This window comes from Habropoda laboriosa, unplaced genomic scaffold (genome assembly GCF_001263275.1).
Source record: "Habropoda laboriosa isolate 0110345459 unplaced genomic scaffold, ASM126327v1 scaffold97, whole genome shotgun sequence".
In the NCBI taxonomy this organism is placed as follows: Eukaryota; Metazoa; Arthropoda; class Insecta; order Hymenoptera; family Apidae; genus Habropoda; species Habropoda laboriosa.
The window spans coordinates 77,513-98,441 of record NW_017100220.1 but is presented as its reverse complement, the minus strand read 5'-3'; the positions used below and the strand labels follow the sequence as shown (position 1 = coordinate 98,441).

At 40.7% G+C, this 20,929-nt stretch overlaps 1 protein-coding gene across 1 annotated transcript in view; it reads left to right on the top strand.

Annotated features, from left to right (window-relative positions):
* The first annotated feature begins 1,209 nt into the window (after nucleotides 1-1,209).
* The window catches only part of LOC108571007, a 20,777-nt gene continuing 1,057 nt past the window's right edge, over nucleotides 1,210-20,929 (top strand). Inside the window, 21 exon segments of the mRNA XM_017932973.1 lie at nucleotides 1,210-1,223; nucleotides 2,889-3,093; nucleotides 3,181-3,366; nucleotides 4,004-4,173; nucleotides 4,505-4,606; nucleotides 4,704-4,821; nucleotides 8,823-8,955; nucleotides 10,010-10,241; nucleotides 11,027-11,236; nucleotides 11,312-11,423; nucleotides 11,490-11,665; nucleotides 12,597-12,783; nucleotides 14,797-14,922; nucleotides 15,024-15,116; nucleotides 15,118-15,201; nucleotides 16,375-16,620; nucleotides 16,709-17,058; nucleotides 17,678-17,940; nucleotides 18,684-18,870; nucleotides 19,962-20,153; nucleotides 20,284-20,495. Of these exon segments, the coding sequence (XP_017788462.1) occupies nucleotides 1,210-1,223; nucleotides 2,889-3,093; nucleotides 3,181-3,366; nucleotides 4,004-4,173; nucleotides 4,505-4,606; nucleotides 4,704-4,821; nucleotides 8,823-8,955; nucleotides 10,010-10,241; nucleotides 11,027-11,236; nucleotides 11,312-11,423; nucleotides 11,490-11,665; nucleotides 12,597-12,783; nucleotides 14,797-14,922; nucleotides 15,024-15,116; nucleotides 15,118-15,201; nucleotides 16,375-16,620; nucleotides 16,709-17,058; nucleotides 17,678-17,940; nucleotides 18,684-18,870; nucleotides 19,962-20,153; nucleotides 20,284-20,495 (3,598 nt within the window).

Genomic DNA, 20,929 nt, shown 5'->3' with positions numbered 1-20,929 from the left:
TCCACGAGAACAGTGTCCACCCACGCCGCACTCGACTCGATCCCCGCAACGTCACGAGAGGTAATTATGAGCTTAATGACGCTGGCTGCTGCGGTCTGTTTAGCATTCCGATGTGGAGGATTCGTACGGTACAGGCTGAAGTCACGTGGCAGGGTTGAAAAGTGTCTAGTTCGCGTACTTCGGTTAGGCACGGGATCAAGTTCAATATGTGCTCGCGAATTCGAGCCAATTCCAATACCCAAGCTTCTTTCCATGGGTTTCGAATACTGCTCAAGTGACTTATTTGATAAAATTTTGTTATATAATTTTGAGAGTGTCAAATTGAATTGAAGTTGACATACACTTCTACGATTTATTTGAAGCGATAGAATAATTGCATGCTGGATTAATATTCTGAGTAATTCAGTATTTCAAGCAATGGATGAGATGATTTATAATTTTCTGGATTTTTCCTAGTTAATCAGACGAACTCGTCAATTCATTATTTCCCCTCGAACAGTAAAATTATCAGAAAAACTTCTGAAGAATGTGATTACCCCGTGATTACCCCTGTCAGTATCCTTCATTCTAGGTACCTACTGTTGCTCTAAAAATTTTCAGAAAATAAGTCATTCGTTTAACGCGTCGAATAAAGTTTCTAAAAGTAGCCATTTTGAAACTCTATAAACTCTCAGATTAATTAAATTTCCAGCAATTTTGAAACGTGATTCCGCGAGGTGGTAAAAACGGAGCAAAGTTTCCCCGCGGCGTCGAGACGCGTTCTTCGAATTTTCGAAGAAATCCACGAAACTCCTCTCTTTCTTTCTTCTGAACAGGTCAAATCTGGTGGAAAGTTCGGAGGACCGGTCTCCTATATATCCTATTGACCGAAGAAAAGCTACTTTGAGACGACGTCGACGTTTATCGAACCGGCAAAGACCACTCAGCGTGCACATTTATCAGGACAGCCGTGTTGTGCAGGCTGCTTCCTTGTTGGAGGATCGTCGTGTCGCGTCCAAGGAGGTGCAGCTGCTTCGACGAAGATCCGATCTGGCTAGATACACGGTCAACTCTGCGAAAAATTTGATTAGATCGAGAGGGGAGTCCTCCGTTCACCAAGACGACGATTCGGATGATCCCGATCAGGATAGGAGATTGGACAAGCAACGGAACCACGAGAGAACCTTCGGGGAACGATGTCGTCCCTCTGATAATTCCGTTTCCAAACTAATGGCTCGTTCCAGGTAACGAGATGTATCGTGTCTTATCGTAGAATTTGTTTTCGACAGAAAGAATGTTGACGAAGTGTTATCATTTTGCTCCAACGTTGAGAGAAAATTTTAAACCATTGAGTACCCACGGTTCTAAAGATATATCTGTGCCTGGGTCGATTTTGAAAGGACTTTTGCCAAAATTTCGAGTATCTTTCTTATGTGGAAGAAAACTTTGCAAAGTTTTGCACAGAAGCATGAAAGAAAATGTAAGACGAGTTGTGCAATGGATGGAGTACACTATGTGACAAAATTTCCAAAAAACAACAAAATAAAAAAAAAATCACTAGAATTTTTTTTAATGAAAACATTTTTTCTCATATGAGAATTCTCTTCAAAAAAAAAAAAAAACAAAGTATTAGAGGACTTAGGTCGAAAATTGATTAGCTTAGAAGTTATGACTTTTGTCTCGAAAGCCCATATACACGAATCACTCTGTGACGGCAAAAAACCATTTCTCTAAGCCTTATAAAAATATCGGTGCAGTCAAATTTTTTTTTTTTTATGACAGCGCCCGATAACCGAGAAGTCACGCGTACGCATTTGTTCGATCGCGCGCGGATGAGCCTCTGTTCTCCGCCCCTGAGCGCGGGCTCTACGCGCGCTGTAATTGGCCAGTGTTTTTCGTTAATAATTCAAAAACGAAGCTTCAAACTATATTTTGGAAAAGGAAAAAGTTGTTCAGAGTCACCCCAGCAACCCCCCATTTCCGGGTGTTCGAGGAGTTACGGGACACCCTGTATAATCAGATGTAATATTTGATAGTTCTTGCCATTAACGTCCGTTAATTACTGCACACTGCGTTTAACGACCCATAAATATAGTCTTTACTACCTCTTAACCGCTGCATTTATAGATCATCAATTGTACTCAGCTTTAATGACGAATACATTCAACGTTCACGAGAACGTCACAAATTGTCTTCTATCGTTGATCATACTTTTTCATCCTAACGCCTTTTAAAAGCTCCACCTTAGCTTGGCCAAACTATACCTCGCCCTCAGGACGCGTATTCGTACGAACTGGAATTCTAATGAACTCGATACGTCGAAACAATCAAATATGTACACAGATTCTTACAACTGTATGCATTGCAGCCTTCAGATGTTTTATTTGTCATCCGAATACGCATCCACTATAACCACAGCCTTATGTGAGCCGTTTAATGCACAAGGGGTGTAAGTCAAAAAATTGAATTCTGGATAATGAGGAATAAAGTAAAAGTTCTGTAGAATTCAACAATACGAAAGAATGATACATCTCTTTTATGTAAGCCACTGTGTAGTGATACCTTCAGCCAATAATAATAGGGATATATGTATAATCATTTTATTCAATACGTCATTCCTGCATACAGCGTCCATGCTATTTGTAGTGTGTGGTTCTTACTTATTTTGCCATCTACCGAGAAACTAATGAAGATACACTTACACCACTTCTGCACAAAACAGTAATGAAAAAAAAAAATGACATGTGGTTTTAAACCAAATAGTCAAAAACTTGACTTACACCGCTTTTGCATTAAACGGCTCATCTGTCGATAACATGTATCATTTTCTCTCTCTTTTCTCTACCCATAACAAAAATGTTAAAGAATGAAAAAAAGTGAACCAGCACAATGCTGAAAATTATCGACAGCCCAGGAAGAGACGGCGATTGTAAAGAGCGAAGAAACGAAGCCGCGTGCCCTAACCTAGCCTATCTAATGCAGCAGATGCATGCTCGGCCAAGGGAACGAGGCGACGATCGTGCATTCATCAGCGTAAACGACGGCGGTGGCCCGAAGCGAGTGTTTCCATTCCAGCCAACCCCGAGCGGTAACCTGAAGATCGTTCCTAATCAGGTAAATGTTCCGGTCAATCGTCGATTCGCCGGTGAATCGTCGAACTTTGGGAATGTTGGCCTCAGGGCAGACGCGTAGTTGTTTTAGGTGGTGTTCGAATCGAAGAAGGTTAGCGTGCTGGTCGCTGATCCGCGACACACGAAGGTTAACGTCAAGGCCGAGCTAAATAGAGCCGGAAACGAGCTCGGTGGACGCGTTTCCGAGTCCTCAGCGCGACCCAGGCTCGTCGATCTTCCGCCGGGTGTCTCATCGTCCACGATCAATCAGTTACAGGTAACATGGGTGTCATAACTCTCGTTTACGTTCCGCGTGACGCACCTTGATCGACTCTCTCGTTAAAAGTGTTACCTTTCCGAGAGAATTGTACCGAATTGCTGGGACACTTGAAGAAAGAAATAGGAAAGAATTCAGGCTGCTGTTTGTGCAGACACTCGAGATGAGACGGGAGAAATATAATATCTAAATGTCAGTTTTAAGCTCGAAGAGACAAAGTGTACCGTTCAAAGGAGAAAATGTGAAGATACTATTGACCTTCTTTGACGCCGAAGATCATGGTATCACGTGTCTGGTCACATACGACACTTGTGATTTTCATAAACCTCAAAGATTAACAATGACGTCAAAGGAGAGTCTGTGTGATAAAATAGTGCAATTTGTCTCGTTAGAGGATTTACTGCGAGAGTGCAGTGCATGCTTAAGTCTTCATTTACCAGCTCAAGTATCACGCTACATTAAAATTCAGTTTTGCAGCCAAAAAATCTGAAAAAATTCCCAGCACTGTATCCTACTGACTACAGTGTCTGCAATGTTTTTCATAATTTTTCATACGATAGAACACGAGAAAAAGCTACTCTTCCTCCTGCAATTTTCATCGCGTTCGTCTGAAGAGTGACGTGTTATTTTCAAACAGGCTCAGAAGAAACTGCCAGCTGTCGACGACGAGTACAGGCCCGCGAAGCATCCGTTCAAAGCGAAGATCGGCCAAGCGGAGATGATGGAACAGAAACAGCAGCAACAGCAGCATCCAGCCACGTCAGCGTCTTACGAAACACCGTTGTTGCAGGAGGTGCCACTCTCCACGTGAGTTTTCTTCGTCGATCGAGATACGGTGCCACGCGAGTCATCCTTCGAGTAACAGTAGCTATTTCCAACGGGGAAAACCGTAAAGGAGAATGCGCGGCTCGATGCAATTTTACAGGAGAAACGACACAGAGCCACGAGTTTATTGTCGCGAGAGAGGAATTTTTCCATAAAATTGCCTCGATCGAGTATCCTTCTTTTCCCCGGGTATCTCGTAAGAGAAAAAAAAAAAGAAAAAAAGAGAGGAAAGCAACTCGCCCGGGCACATCGAGCGTATTTCCCCGACCGATGTTTCCCAATAAACGTTTGATCGTCGCGTAATTTCGCGCAGACTCGGATTTACGAGTGAACAGCCAATCGATTGGGATAACATAATTCTCCCGGAGAAGACCGACCTGTATCAGGAGTTAGCCAGGCGTATCACAAATTACAAGTAAGCTTATAGTTGTATCCGATCGATGTAACGAAGTCCCGGTCGGACCAACGACAGGATTACGGGGGCTAAATTTCCTTCGATCGATCTTACCAAGGAACGCCGATTGTATCGTGCGAATCGATCAGGACGAGTTCCATTGCCACCTGCTGGTGTTGCAGAGCTACAGCAGCTTTTTCGACGAGAAGAATTGCAAGGAGATCGATTTGACCGGGGTGAGTTATCGGTTCTTTTCTCGTCCTCGAATGTAACGCTCCTTCATTTACGAGCACCAACGGGAATTGCTGACAGCGGCATATTGCCCGCGAGGAAGTAACGAAGCCACGTGTCCTTCTGTCTAAGAGCTTCGATTTAACGAAGCGATGGGTACTTCTGTCGTGTGCAAGATGAGAGACGTTCGAACCAGATGAGTCTCAATTAGAACTCGAGAATTATCAATGAGGAACCGGTGTTAACTTGAAGTTGAAAAATATGACAAAATCTTGGACAATTTTTCATGCTTCTTTAATACGGTAACCTTGCAACGTGTCCACTTTGAGATATTCGTTTGCTAGACGTTCGGCTGGAATTTCGGGAGACCCTTAACCCTTTCATTACTATTGGCGCCTATAGACGTTTTGAAAATTTGCTCGCACTACACTGTTGGAACCTCTTGGCGCACTTCCACCTTAATTTAATAAACCGAATTTTAAAACGACACGGTCAAAATAACAAATTTTGCAGCCGTGGTTGAAAATTTATCGTCAGTCAACGTAGCGAAAGGGTTAAAAGAGATCCTCAGATAAATGCAAATATCCAATTGGGCACTATTTTCAACATCGTTTCAACATCCACTGCAAAATACACGTAAAACCATTGCAGCTTTATCTATAGAACACTGAAAGTGATCTTGAAAATTTAAAAACAAAATGATAAAAAGTGCGCTGCAATCGTCTTAGGGGTCCCTTTGAACCGTAATATGCGACACAAAAAGAAACAATTACAAAAGAAAGTAGACCACAATCATCACAAGAGCCCCTTCGAACCATTTCATACGACAAAAAAGGAAAAGTCAATCTGTCCACCTGCAAGAGAATAATTCAAGGTGATCACGTTACGATGTTCACCCTGTCCAACTTCTGTCGTCTATTTCACCATTTCCATCTTTCATCTCGCTCGCCGATCGTCCTGCCATAGTGCTTGCAATACCACTAGCCGCGCCATATTTCTCTTCAGAGACCGGCTGATTTATTCGGTGACCACGGGCCACGTTAAAATCGCGAACGAAATTTCCCGTAGCTTTCACTAGCACTCGACCGCCATCGATCTTCGTCCTTTAACGAGGCGCGTTAAACGAGTCGTAACCATGGACCAGCGTTTCTTCGTTCGTCGATACCCTTAACGCTATCGTGTCGCTCCACGCGTCGACAATTTATTACGCGACAACGTAACGCCCAGGGAAACTACGCTCGTCCCTCGAGTTTCCTGGGAAAAGCGGCACATTATACCCCCTTGCACCGAGCAAGATGTATTACGGGCTTATCGGTATACGGAACAGTCTAGCGGATCCGGAATAAAGTCCTTTTGTTCGCGCGATCCGATTTTCCGCCACCCACACCCCCGCTGACAATGCGTATCTATCGTTCGCGTTCGATCGACCGGCAGTCCGCGTTCATCTTTGCCACTCCACCCACCTGGACATTCTTCCGCTCGATCCTCCTCTTATTTTGCTTCTTCTTCTTTTTTCCTTTTTTTGAATGATTTGCCGGATAGAGTGGCCGATTCGATAGGGTTCCACGGATCCTACGCGTTCGATTCGCTTTCACAACGAAATTCGTCCATCCCTCGTGATGCAGGGCTGTTTCAGGGGACGTGAAGTGATCGAGTTTTTACGGTGTTTGGGATTTAGGTTGTTTCGCGGAGGGATGTCGAAAAACTTGAGACGTTCTCGAATTTTGTCTGGTATTCCAGACTACGATTTTTGAAGTGAGAAATGGTATGGAAAGGATTTTCGTGGAGGATTGTCTGAGAAAATATTCTCTTTTGTCCAATGAAAGTTTTACTTTCGTTCTTCTAGAGCTGTAATTTTGTTTCGGAGAATCTTTCGTGATAATTATTGCAACTTTGTGATCATCTGGGTACCTTTCAGTTTCTTTTTGATTTTACGTTTCGTTAAATATACAGGGCGTTTCTTAAGATGTTTATAGGGGATAGAGAAATAAGAGAAACGTTTGTATAAACATGTGTTCTACTTAATCTTGTTCCTGAGTTGTAATCCTTTTCGTGTTCCAGCGATATGCAACTGTTTACTTTTACAGGAAGTGTTAAAAATGACTACAGTTTTCAAAAATTCCACGTATTTGTCGAATTGTTTGTTAGCCATAGACTAAACAATCGCTTTCAAGCGGTCCCAAAGATAAAAATCCAGTAGATTTAATTCTAGAGACCAAGAAAGCCAGACAAACGGTTCTGTATAACCTTTCCATTTGTCACACAATCAAGTGGAACTTCCTGCAATAGTTCGTTCAATTGACCACTCGAGAAATTGGCATAGTGACCTCCTATCAGGAAAATCAGTTAAACTACATAACTCAGTTTATCATTAACCCCTTGCATCGTAATTACTCGTCACACTCATAGTGTAGAAAATGATCGAAATGTATTCTTGCTTTCGGGTTGACATTCGTTGCATTCAAAGGTTGACGATTACAAAAAAAAAATCGTATACAATATCTTGACTTCTTTTTATTTAACACTGTATTGGAACAGAGAATAGCCGAGGCTAACGTATGTAAAATACATAGTGACTAAAAAATCGTAAGGCAAGGGGTTGAGTATCAGCGAAGTACAAAAATGACTGTAACTCGAGAAGAAGATGAAACAGGGCACATGTTCACATGAACACTTTCAAACTTCTTACACCTTCATCCACCGTTGAAGTGGGTCACGCTTGCAAAGAAACGCCCTGTATAGAATAAATACATCGATAAATCGGTCACAGAAATCGATCCACATCCTCTATTCCCACACCTCGGAAGAACTCTCCATAAATCACGAAGATTCGAGCAAGTTGCACGGCTGTTCAACCGGTAAGCGTTCATAAATTACAACTTTCGCAACTGTCCGTCCACGATAATGACAATCGAATAAATATACGGAGCCGGAGCTGGTCTTTGGTCCAAGTCAAAGAGCGAGATAAATCTGGCCCGGTGGTGAAGGTTCGAAATCGCCAAGTAGGCAGCGGCAAGGGGTTGCCTGCGACCCCAATCTCTTGTGTCAGCATCCTGTTCTTCTGGCCCCTCTACTTCCCGTCGTTCCTCCACCGGTGACTCGGCGGGCTCGAAGCCAAGCGACCTTGAACTCCTTTTCGCCTCTCCCTGCTCGCGTCTATATTTGACTTTCTTTTTACTTAAGGGTGAATAGAGGCGGCTCTCGAATACTAGCGCCGCCATTTAATGATCGCGAAGCCTCGTCATTTTTATATACTGTCTCCGCTTTTGTTGTCTCGTGGCAGAGCGCGCTCTCTCTCTCTCTCTTCTGCTCGACACGTGTCAAGGAGACGTGTAATTAGAATTAGAAGGACACGTGTAACGAGATGACCAAGCCTTCTGAGCGATGCAGAAAGGCTGGCTTTGTTGACGTTCATGACTTCAATTCGTCATTCGTTTCTTCTTATTCAGGCAGAAAAATTTTTAGGTGGAGGTTAGTAGAAGGTGAACAGTGAGAAATTAGGGAGATCTACCATTTCTCCTATTCACAACGAATGATACTTTATGCGAATATCTTTTTCTAAGAAATTTCGTTGCAAAATGTTGTCAGATATAGTGAACTGTATAATTTTGTGTTATTGATTTTCTTAACGTAGGGTTTCTTTCCCTGTTTTTCTAGAAATCTTCTCAGCAATCTTAGATATCTGTTCAATTGCAATTAGTTCGGTTAATAATGTGTTAAGTGTATCTATGAATTTTTTTTACACTTTCATTACAGTGGACGCATACAGGCGCTTTGAATATTTAATTTTTAAACTTTGAAACAAATTTTTTCAAAAATTTAAGAGTGCCAAAACGAAAGATTCTTTGACTCTGAAGCAGGTGTCGATTAATTCGATAACATTTGAAGAATCAGTCTAGGTCTACAATTTTTAAAGTTCGTTTTAGAATTAAGAGAGAACTCGTCATTTTTCCGCCGTTACTCTTCAAACGTTAATGCTTCGACGTAATTTTAATACATAAATTAGAGCGACGTGTCCTCGAAGGCTTTCTCGATCATCTACGACTGGATGATCAGCTCGCAGAACGAGAGCTACCGCCTTTTGCAGAGGGACAACATTCTAGAGATCTTCATCACTGCTCAGTATCTCGAAATTAAAGGTAAGATTCCTTAGAGAATTGTAAAATTGATTCATTTTTACATTAACATTTCAAACGCCGTGACTGCATTCACACAAAAATTTAACCCAAATCAAACCGTAGATTCTTCGTTTATACAGAATGTCTCACTTGCGATTTCATTTATTTCCGTTGTTACTGAAAGTAAGAAAACCTCATTAAAGGAGTTTCTACTTAAAAAAAAAGTCCTTTCAATTATCTATCGACCTGCAAAGTTTCGTTAAAATTCAAGTGCTACACTTCATGTGTTCAAACTTACTAGACATAAAGCTCTAGAATTAAAAAAAAAAAGTAGTAAAGAGCAATACCTAACATCGCTACAATTCAAATTCTATTCATATTAATTTAATCGCTGCAGGGCGATAATCACTTGCAGCAAAGAAGCCAATTGATAAGCTTCAGATTATCAAAATATTAAAACAAATTTACGATCTGAAACAGCGTGGATCTCCGTGCTTTGCTTCACCCAAGACTAAGAAATAAATGCAAACGATACTAGACAAAAATGGGGGAAAAGCAACAGCATAGAACGTTCAGGGATTTTGCTATCGCATAAATGTAAATTTTCCTCCATCTCCGTCAACGTGGAAGGCTCTCGCGAACAATGATCCTGTTTACATCGCGCAGCCGGCATCGTTTCCCACCACCATCAATCTTCTAAAACACGACTGCACCGCATAATATATGGCCGATGCTTTCTAGCACGCTTTAAAACTTCGAACTCCCTGTTGCCAGGGAAAGAATGAAAAGTTTCCAGCCGCGATAGGCATTCGGTAAAGTCTCGATGGTGCCGCGCGCTCGAGTTTCCTTGAATACGTCACTGTCCAACTTGAAACTTCAATAAACCATATGAGATTTCGTGGAGAGTACTCCGTGAAAGTGTGTCCGTGTCTTTTCTAACGAAACACAAGCAAATTCTACCCTCTCTTCTTCGCTGAAAGCTTGATCGCTGAAATCTGTATGTCTCGGAGAAAATACGATCAGCAATGAGCTACCGCTGTAAATATCATACTCTTCTCTTCTCAACGTTCGACAGAACTGGAAGAACAATGCTGGGCTTTCATAGACAACGACGAGTTGTTCACAGAGGACACCGCGTTTCTGTTGTACCTGGAGGCGAAGAAGATTCGAAACACCGCGGTTATGGAACTGATGGTGCCGAGAATTATGAAATTCTTCCTGATGCTCGTCGGCACTAAAGACTTTCTCGAGCTGTCCATGGACGAACTGTGTCTTTTGTTGAAGTCGAATTACATTTCTGTCAATAGGTACTTTTACACCTGCAGATATGTACGTGTAAGAAATGTATTTCAGCCAGAGAACCTAACTGTTGTAACCTTAATTCATGAAAGTTGTAGTGTAATTAATATTTTCTCGATTTGAACACTTTTGGTTACCTATAAACCAATATAAATGTTTGAAAAGATCTTTGGTTACGGATTACCAATACCAATCAACGAACACTTTTTTCTTTTTTGGTTACTGATAACTTTTATCGATCACGAAAAAATTTTTCGGCTAAAAATATTTCTTTCTAAACTACTGATAATTAGGATCAATTTGTTTTAATTATTTAAAATGAACTATAATAATCGTACATATCTGTATTTAAGTGAGAAAAGTTATGAAAATTTTAGAGTAAAAGAATTTAACATTTTAATTGACGATAAAAGAAATAGGTTATTGAGATTTATATAAATTATTGATAAACAGAAATTTCAAGAATTACACTGCTAACGATGGTTAAAAGTAATAAACAAACTTTTTCAGCTGAAATTTTTCCGTCGATATTAATCAGTAACCGGAAAAATATAAATAATTTATATTTGTCATTGAACCAAGAGTTAAGAATTAAAAATTTGGAATTATGTTCAATTCCGAAATATTTCTTCAAAATTTATTATTACCTTCAATAGAATTACCTTCGATTCTTATTATACTTTCAACTTGAGCAACGAATAACTCTTCCTCCACGATTTTTTAAATAAAAATCTTTTTAACAATCGTTGCATTTGTTTCCTAATTTTACCTTATTTCTTGATTTCTTAAACAGCGAAATGGAGGTTTTAATGTCCGCTGTACGATGGTTGATGTACGACTGGGAGAACAGAAAGCAATACATGCTGGATGTATTAAAATGCATTAGATTTGGATTGATCGCGCCGTGGCAGTTGGTGGATGTCAAGAGGAATCCAGAAAATCCCGAATTTATGGAGCTAATGTCTTATCCGGAGGTGCAAAAGATGGTCGACGATGGTTTAGCGTAAGAGTCTCATTTTTCACTGATTCTTTACGACGATAAAACATCCTTCCTATACCTCACGAAGCTCTTTTTCAGTTTTGTCATTATAAAATATTGGTACGGTAATCAAACGGAGGATTACTATCATTGGATCGACCTATTGGGTCTCTCAGAACCGACGAATCGAAATTGGGCTGGAGAGGACAAGGTATTTTCAGTCAATCTTTAAATGACAACATTTTTACAAATTCCAAATTATATTTCCTGCTTCTAGAACTACGTGACGTATCGAGAATTTTTGCTGTACCTCGAGGAATATCAGAGAACGAAACTTTCAGAGCTGAAAGCACCAAAAATACGTCCAAACAAAACACCCACGAATTCACCCCATAACGATTACTCGTTTCCGCCTACTAGAGTGCCTAACAACTACGTTCAGAGCTCCGGTATGTTTGAATATAAAATTAACCATTTCCTTACTAAGGGTGACTATAGTCATCCATTGTCGAACACTTCCTCTATGCTAAAGGTATAATAACTATAATCATCCAACGTTGAATGCTCGCTATACTAAAGCTGACTATAGTTCTCCGACGTCGAACGCTCGCTCTATACTAAAGGTGACTATAGTTCTCCGACGTCGAACGCTCGCTCTATACTAAAGGCGACTATAGTTACCCAACGTTGAAGGCTCCCTCTATACTAAAGGTATAATAACTATAATCACCCAACGTTGAATGCTCGCTATACTAAAGGTGACTATAGTTACCCGACGTTGAACGCTCACTCTTTACTAAAGCTGACTATAGTTCTCCGACGTTGTACGCTCGCTCTATAATAAAGGTGACTCTAGTTCTCCGACGTCGAACGCTCGCTCTATACTAAAGGCGACTATAGTTCTCCTACGTTGTACGCTGGCTCTATAATAAAGATGACTATAGTTACTCGACGTTGAAAACTCACTCTATACTAAAGGTTACTATAGTTACCTAACGTTGAACGCTTGTTCGATACCAAAGGTGACTATAGTTCTCCGACGTTGAACGCTCGCTCTATACTAAAGGCGACTATAGTTACCCGATATTGTACACTCGCTCTATACTAAAGGCGACTGTAGTTACCCAACGTTGAAAGGTACAATAACTAAAATCACTCAAAGTTGAACTCTCACTGCATACTAAATATGACTATAATCACCCATAAAAATTTCGAACACAGCACAGCTTGATATTTCCAGGATAACCGATTTACTTTTATCGAATTGTTTCGTTCCATTATCCTAAGAACTGTGTAAATAACGAGAAAAAATTTCTCTTCGTCGTTAAAATGTACAATCGCGTTTTGACCGTACACTACCGTAGCGAAAGGGTTAAAATTGAAGAAAATATGAAACGAAATTATTTAATCTGTTAGGCGACAACGGCGCAATTCACAACGACACAGCGATGCATTCGAGGCACTCGAAACCAGCACCGCCGAATTATTTGCCAGTGGAGATGCCTGAGGGCATGATGATGCCTCCGAAATTAATGAACGAGTACTTGAGCAACCTGGAGAGAAGCAAAGGGGTGAGTAACCCTGGGGCGAATCGAAGATCGACGCAGAGGCCTCAAAGTGGACCGACTCATTGATCGACGCTCTAAAAGAAACTTGCAAAATCGCGACGCTAATACTTTTTCTACTATTTTCTACTATCATTTTACTATCACGAAAGGGAGAAATATATATTTCTATAACAAACTTTTTCTCGTATCGTGATTTTGCAACGAGGTCAACAATCGACAAAGAGACATCACAGATGCAGACATTGTATATCAAATATTTAGTTCGTATGTCATATATATAATACATATACATTAAAAGTTCGTATTTGTGTAAGAAAAATGTACGTGAATTTTTTGAATACGCGTACAAATGTTTCACACGTCTCGAAGAGAGGCACGTGATCGAAAATTAACCGACACTTGGTCGTCGTCGAGGATGGAAAAATAGTTAGCTGCGGACTATTAACGGGTGAGTCGTAATTGCGATCGAGTTCTCGAGATGGAAAAGAAGTTAGGCCAGTTTCCGCCAGTTTCATAAACATTCCACCGTTTTCCTATTTTGCAGGATTTTGCAATTAATCGCGCGGTTATCGTGAAAGAAATCTCGAGGTAAGCTTACGTGCTTGTAAGTGGAAACAATAAATTTCCCCCCCGAAGAAATGTCACGGAGCTTGTAGTCAAAAGGTCAGAGTTTACGTTGCCCGCGAAAATCCGTGCTTTAATCCCGAAACTCCTTGCATACACAGGGAGGGTTAAAGGCCATTATATGCGCCGAGTGACTCGTAGAAACAGCACTTACAGCGTATAAGCTCTTACCTTGAGATTACACTGACCCCGTAACAATTCAGCTTCGGTTAATTGCGTCAAACGGTCGCATTTGCGTTAACGTTTGGGATCGTGGGTTAAATTGGAGTACAGGCCACGTGTTCCTGCATTGCTCATGTTAAAAAGTTACACGCGATATAATATCCTTTGACGCAAACAGTACGACGTAATTGAAGAAAAGAAACTGCTATAAACTAACATTTTCTCGGATTTCTTCCATTGAAGCACATCCAAGCCTCTGAGAATCGTTCCCCCGATAATTCCGACCATTCTGCATTTATGGCTGATCATTCGACGCGTTTACAGCCGCCATTGACACCGAGACCGAATTAGAAACGGCTTAAACGATCTATGAACAGACTCTTTAGTTAGAACATCCGTGACACACATCTGACTCAGCGGACAGTGAACGTGTCAAGATCATAAGAATGAAAAATTAGCACCATTTTTTTTCTCATCAATTTGTCACTCGTCTAGCCACGCCAGAAACTTGAGAACCGCGTCAACGTTTACCGGCTATCAATTTTTAAATGTGAAACGTGTATCGCAGTTGATTTTCTCAATTACAATTCGAATTAAACTACGAGTCCCAAACGGTTATCTCCTCTCTTCTAAGTTTAACCCTTTCGTGACCGAATTACTTTCTTCGACAATTAAAAATTTTGCGACTTAAGAATTTAAAAAGAGCACATTCCCAAGTGTGAATAGTACTGAAAGAAATTAGGCAGCACTGAAAGAAATACTTGGCAAATATTGTTTCTGTTGGCAATCCTTCACAGTGAAGGGATCAAAATTGCCCTGGAAGATGAGAGTGATAAGCATATTCGGTAAAAATTATTTCTTATTTCTTATTTTTCCAATTTATCGTTGAAGAGTAGAACATTCGCCAATTTACACTGTTCCTCTATCTCTAACAGTTTTCGAGATATCAAACCAAATATATTTACATATTACCTCTAACTTAGAGAGCGATTTTCACCCCTCCGATGTGGACGATTGCTCGTATAAAAAAAGACGTGTCGAATATTTCTTCAATTGCTACCGTATATCAAAATTTCATAAAAATCTGCAATTACCACTTCCACAATGAATATTAAATTGAAATTAATTTCGTCGCATGCGCCCCACCGGTCACGAAATGGTCGATTAACAATTTTATCCGTTCAAGAATTTTAACGAACATCGTACAATAACGAATAATTCCTAACACAGAGTGAGGAGAGAACAATCGTCTTCGATACAAGATTCGGTGGCGGAGAATCGCCGAGGCTTTCCTGCAGACCGTCAATCAACGAGAAACACACGATGGAAGAGTGTCAGCGCAGCGTGAATTCATCGGTAACATCGTCGACGAGATATATCTCTCGTCGCTGATGCAGCTTGAAGAAACAGTTTTTCTTTTCTCTTCGTTCCTCTTCTCTTTTTTTCTCTCTTCCCAGGACGTCGATAAATTGGATTACGAGAGCCGGCAGGAGAAGAACGCGGCGGATGTTTGCCGGTGCCAGCAGCAGCAGCGCGAGTCGAATTTCATAAGACTCTGGTAAATCCGAGGAAGAGGCAGCCACCACGATACAGGCTGTCTACAGAGGATACAAGACGCGGCGAAAACTCGACGAAGTTAGTGGATACGCTTCGAAAGTTTCGCCCTCGGGTAAGGGTGTAGGTGTCGTGGTGAAGCAACCACGATGGCGTCTCGATCCGATTGATTTAGGTGAATTGAAAGGGAGAAAATAGCATAAAGGGCGATCGAGTTGCTTGAAGACAACTCGCTATGGAATGTTCGCTAGCTGCAATCTTCAATTGTCTAATTTTATCGGGTTGCCTGGATAATATGTTCCAAAGTGAAGAATGTGCTTTTTGAAAGTATCGAAAGTTATACTTTTAAGCAAATTTTCTTATTTGATTCTTCTTTCACGCGAAATATTGGGTTGCTCGGGAAATTCGTGTCGATTTTTGAGTAAATGAAATACTTTCAACTTTATACTGTTGAGAGCTGCCCTGGTATTTTCAAAAATATTGTTATACTTTTAAAAGAATTTTTTATTTTATTCTTCCCTTACGTGAAATATTTGGCTGCCCGGAAAATTCCTGTCGACTTCTAAGCAAATGAGTAAATTTCATATTTTAAGAAATTATTTCTTTATTCTATAAGATACGTGTCGTTCTATTTTGCAACATTCCGTCATCTTTCTGGCGATTTGAAAATTCCATTTTGCCAAAAGGTTTGATTTTTCCTTTAGGAGATCGAAATTTTCATCTTTAAATTCTGCGCAGATTACAGTCAATGTCGATTAAAAGTTTGTGACTGCTGCGCATCGCAAGCTAGGCAAGGATTTTCGAGAAAGAAGATAGCAATCTTAAGAAACGTTCGATGAATTTTTCCACGATCTTCATCTAATCTCCCAAAACGAAGCAAATTGCTACCGAACCCTACAATATCAATTCTAAATTTACAAAAAATTGATAACAAATTCGATATTGGTGTAAATTGACAAATGGTCTCAAACTTTAGTTTCACGTTAACACTTAGAATCATAAAAAGAATCATAAACCAAGCAGAAAAATACTTGCTTCCTCATCCAATGAAAGTTCGACTGCTAGATACTGACAGAATAAAAAGGACCACCGCTTCACCTAACGTTGATAACTACGTATTACACAATAGAATCGAAAAAGTTTTTAAAACAAATGATAGTTTGCTCCGTTTGAGTCTCCAGATTTTATAAATACATTTGTATTAAAACAAGTTTGGTGAAAAAATTTCATACACGTCGTTCCCCTGAACGACAGATAAAGAAATCGACATCTGGAGAGAAGCAGCATATGAAGAAGGTAGTGCAACTTTTGGGCATTCCGATGGACGAAACGTTTCGCAATCCCTCGATGGAGCCCATCAGAATTTCAAACAGTTCAGCAAACCAAATGAGAAAGGAGAAGGACGAAACACAGCGCGCGTCGAGTCCCAGAAAGAGGAGCAAGGAACCGTCGATCCTTCGACTTCAAAATCAACGTTGCATCGAGGATCCGTCGAATCAGGTAGGCAAGAAATTTTCCGTCGATATTTCCTTGTACATCTACGTGAAAGTTCTACTTATTCGAAGAAACCGCGTCACGAATGTTTCAGTTCGATGCTAGTAGTGCCGCTTGTTACACGATCGAGGAACAAAGAAAACAGGAAATTCCGCAAAATTCGACGAGCCAACGAGAAACATTGAAATCCATCAAGACTATAAAGGCACCGGTGTTTTTCTCGCATTACGACGAAAGAACCAGTTCCCCATCAGATAACACAGACACGGACGATCCTTTCTCTCCGCGGACCGACGCGAAATCGACGACCACTGATTTCGATAATGGCGTCGCGATCGACGAGGAGAAGAACCGAATGAGTTATCCGGACAGCGAGAATATTCAGCGAACAAAATTTACCGCTAGAAGTAACCAGATTCGAGCATCGAACTACAAGCCACCTCTGTGAGTCTTTCGAATAACGATTATATTCGGATTTTCGATTTCAACATTCTGGCTACTTTGTCTCAAACTATGCTAACACCTTTTACTTTAAGGATTCGGACTGAAAATGACCAAAAAATTAAAGAGAATCCTTTTTACTGAAAAAAAAACTAGAACATTTTTTGAACATTTTGAGCTATTCGGAATTTTCAGGCAAAGTACGAAGTAATATTTTGAAATCGTGACACTTTAAACATTGCCTAAAACATCTCGGCCTCAGAATGGCTCTTACACTTCGCGCGTAATATACAGGGTGTTCAAAATGTTGCAACCAAACTTTAGGTGTATGTAGTACTCATCAATGCAAAGAAAAAAGTCTTAATAAACATGGGTATAAAAATCATTAGTTTCGGAGTTACAAGACGTTTACTCTACTGATTAGTTGCAACGACTCACCCGGTAGGTATTAGCCACGCCTACTAGTCTGTCACATGCTCGTAATTGCAAACGCCCTGTAACTCCGAAACTAATGATTTTTATACCCATGTTTATTGAGACTTTTCTGTTTATCTCGATGAGTACTACATAATCCTCAAGTTTGAACGCAACATTTTGAAGCAACGAATGATCGTATTTACAGCCCGCAAAGGATCAGTAGCAGCATGATAGCTTCGAACGCGAACAGCTATTTCCTCGACAGTTCTCTGTACTTTCCTGACCGAGAGTCAATCCTAGTGTTCGGCGGTGTCGATCCACACGAGGAATACGGTCGAATCGGAAACACCGGCAAGAACATATACAGATTTAAGCCTGACGAGAACATTTGGGAGTTCGTGGGGGAAATTCCACTGGCGCGACATCACCATTCGGTCGCTTACCTAAGAGGCCGTATTTACTTAGTGGGTGAGTCGAACGATGACGAAATGGTGTAGTTTGTAAAGTTGTCGACGAGTGAATCGCTTGTTTAAAAGAGACAGAGAAAAAAAAGGTAAAGAAACAACGAGTTTCTCGTCCCATTTACGTAGCTCTTAAGAGGGACAGCGACTCTTACGGTATAGTCTTCTTTACGACTTTGTTTTGTCGAAACCACTCATTGTGCAATGTTTAGGGCCTCGTACACCTTGAGATCTGTATCAGTGCACGTGTGGATAGATTTCTACTAAGTTATCATACATCACACACGCGTTGAGACGGAATCACGAGACATTGGTTCTGTTCAAAACGCGATGCTGAAATGCTTTCTCGAAATGCTTAGCGAGAAAAGACGTCGTGAAAGAATGCGGCCGAAAACGATGGTTATGTGAGAGAAACAATTACCGATATTCTTTAAAATTTACTTCAGGAATTAGTAAATCTTCAGGGCATTGGCACATTATTTTTTTCTGGATTGGAATCATTCTAGGGGGTGAGAAAATTTGACGAAAATTTGTTCGTCATCTATAGCTGAGGATCATCCTGATATCGATATTTCTATCAGTTGCGCGCCGAAGGTATCGATATTTCACGATAGTGACACTGACGACGAAACCAGCTGATACAGTCGAATAGGAGACTAATGAGATTTGAGGTCTCAATGTTTACGAAACTCTTTAAACGTGTAAGAGAGGTAACGTGAACGGAAAAGGGAGTAAAATATTTTTCACCAGGAGGTGCAGATCCCCTGGAAGACAAACTTCTCAGGAAGAGCATCGCGGTTGGAAACGTATGGAGTTACGACCCAACTACCAGGACTTGGTTCAAAGAACCTGGAATGCTGACAGCCAGAAAGGACTTCGGATTGGTGGTCAGCCACGGGAGAATGTACGCGATAGGAGGGCAAGGCAGGAACGGGATGTGAGTTGTTACCAGTGGTAGACAGGGAGCAGCGTAATTACGCTTCTCCCTCTATGCGTTTTCCTTCATTTTCCTCGCTGTTTATTTCTACGCCACGCGACGCTAATTGCGGCCAATTTAAGCCTCTCTTAATTGTCATCATCGTCACGGTTTAAGCGAAACTATTCGATTTACGATTACGTAAACGATAAGAAGAAGACTGAATCATTTTTTTTCAAGAATTTCTTATTTGTGATGGATACTAAATTAAGATTTACTAGTTTTTAGTATCTGTTTTAAATTCAAAACATTTCCCCGTCTTATGGCAATTTTAAGAAGATATTTACGTAATTTCACGTGACTTAGTGGAATGATAAATGTAACTTGGAACATTAATTGTGAGAAGACTTGTATTAGGCACTGCGTTCTGTTTTTGCATTGGAGCTAAATTAAAGATGATGCTGAAGCCGCTGGAACGATCCTATAACTCTCGAAACATGCGAAAAATGGTATCAGCGATTTCGAGAAGGAACATTCGGCTTGAGTGATTAGTCTTGTTTCAATCAGTCGAGGAAGTTTGAGGATACTGAATTGCAATAAGCGATTTTTAATCTTCGTTGCGATGTATCCTTCAAACCTGGCTCCAACGGAATTTTGTTACGTGACACGTAATTTAAAACGATCGAAGAAGTGAACAAATTTGTACAGATGAATCCATCGAATCAAAACCGCGAAATTTCAAAATTTCAAAATGTTTGCCAAGCACATTCTGTATCGGGGCATTTTAAGTTCATTTTTCGTACAGCCCAAATTCTTTTTCGTTTCTTCCGATTAAATCGCATTTTCGACATTTTTCATGGCAAATTTTATATATTTCACTTTATTCAATATATTTTGAAAAGGTAAGTGACGGTTTATATGCGTTTCTGTTTGTGATCCCAAACAGAAGATCCCTCACGTATGAGCGACGCTGTGCAGAATGTGTTAAGTTGATATCAGCTCACAAATGAAATTTGAATGTCCTTTAATGTCCTTCCTGCAGAAGCTGTTCCTCTTTCGTCTTCGACACTGACGTATACACACGATAAGATCGTTCTTTCTCTTTGTCGCAGAGCTTTGAAGACAGTAGAGGCTTTCGATCCCACGGATTCCACGTGGAGGGAAGTGCAACCGATGCAGACCGCGCGGGTTGGACCGGCCAGCGTGAAATATCGGGATTTTATCTGGGTCGCTGGCGGGATGACAAAATCGAAAAAGGAGCTATTCTCGAAGGACGTGGAGTGCTACGACCCGATCAACAATTTGTTAGCTCGATACCCGTCGCGTCTCTCTCTCTCTCTCTCTCCATTCTCCCATTAGCTGGATTAAACGCTCGATTTATCGCAGTCCGCGAGCGGCGAATGCAGAGAACGGTTATCGATGCGTTTGTTTCAGATGGCTGAAAACGGTGCCTTTGAGGTCGCCAAGGTGCTTTGCCTCCTTCTACGTCTTGTCTGATTGTCTTTACATGATCGGCGGAGCCTCGACTACGGAGAACGCCACTCAAAGCGTGGACAGTGTGGACGTTTGGGACGGAAACGATTGCGTTTGGAGGGAACACGCGACAATGTCGATCGCTAGACACGGACATTCTATCGGTTCGATAGGTCTGTTTTTACGCAGTCAAGAAAGAAACGTTGTAAACGTTAATCTTCATTTTCTTCTTTTCTTTCGCTGCCACTAGAAATTCGGAGAAATTTCATTCTGGACCGCATATGCTGCGTCGGTGGCAGCGAACGTATCGCTTGAAAATTACACCTCATAGAAATTGCTATAACTGAAAAGTACCAGCTTCGTTTGAAATGATAATACTCTTTTTTTAACGATTTCACTGGTAATTCATTTATTGCATTAGAAAATACGTCATGGCTGACACGTGGTATATACAGGGTGTTCCATAATATATGGACACAACTTCAGTAGTGGATTCAGCACATAAAAATAAGAAAAAAGATTCATATGAACATATGTTTATTCACATTGACAAACTGAGCCCGTTTCGTTCAATTGTTTATAAACAACGTTTGATATCTGATTGATT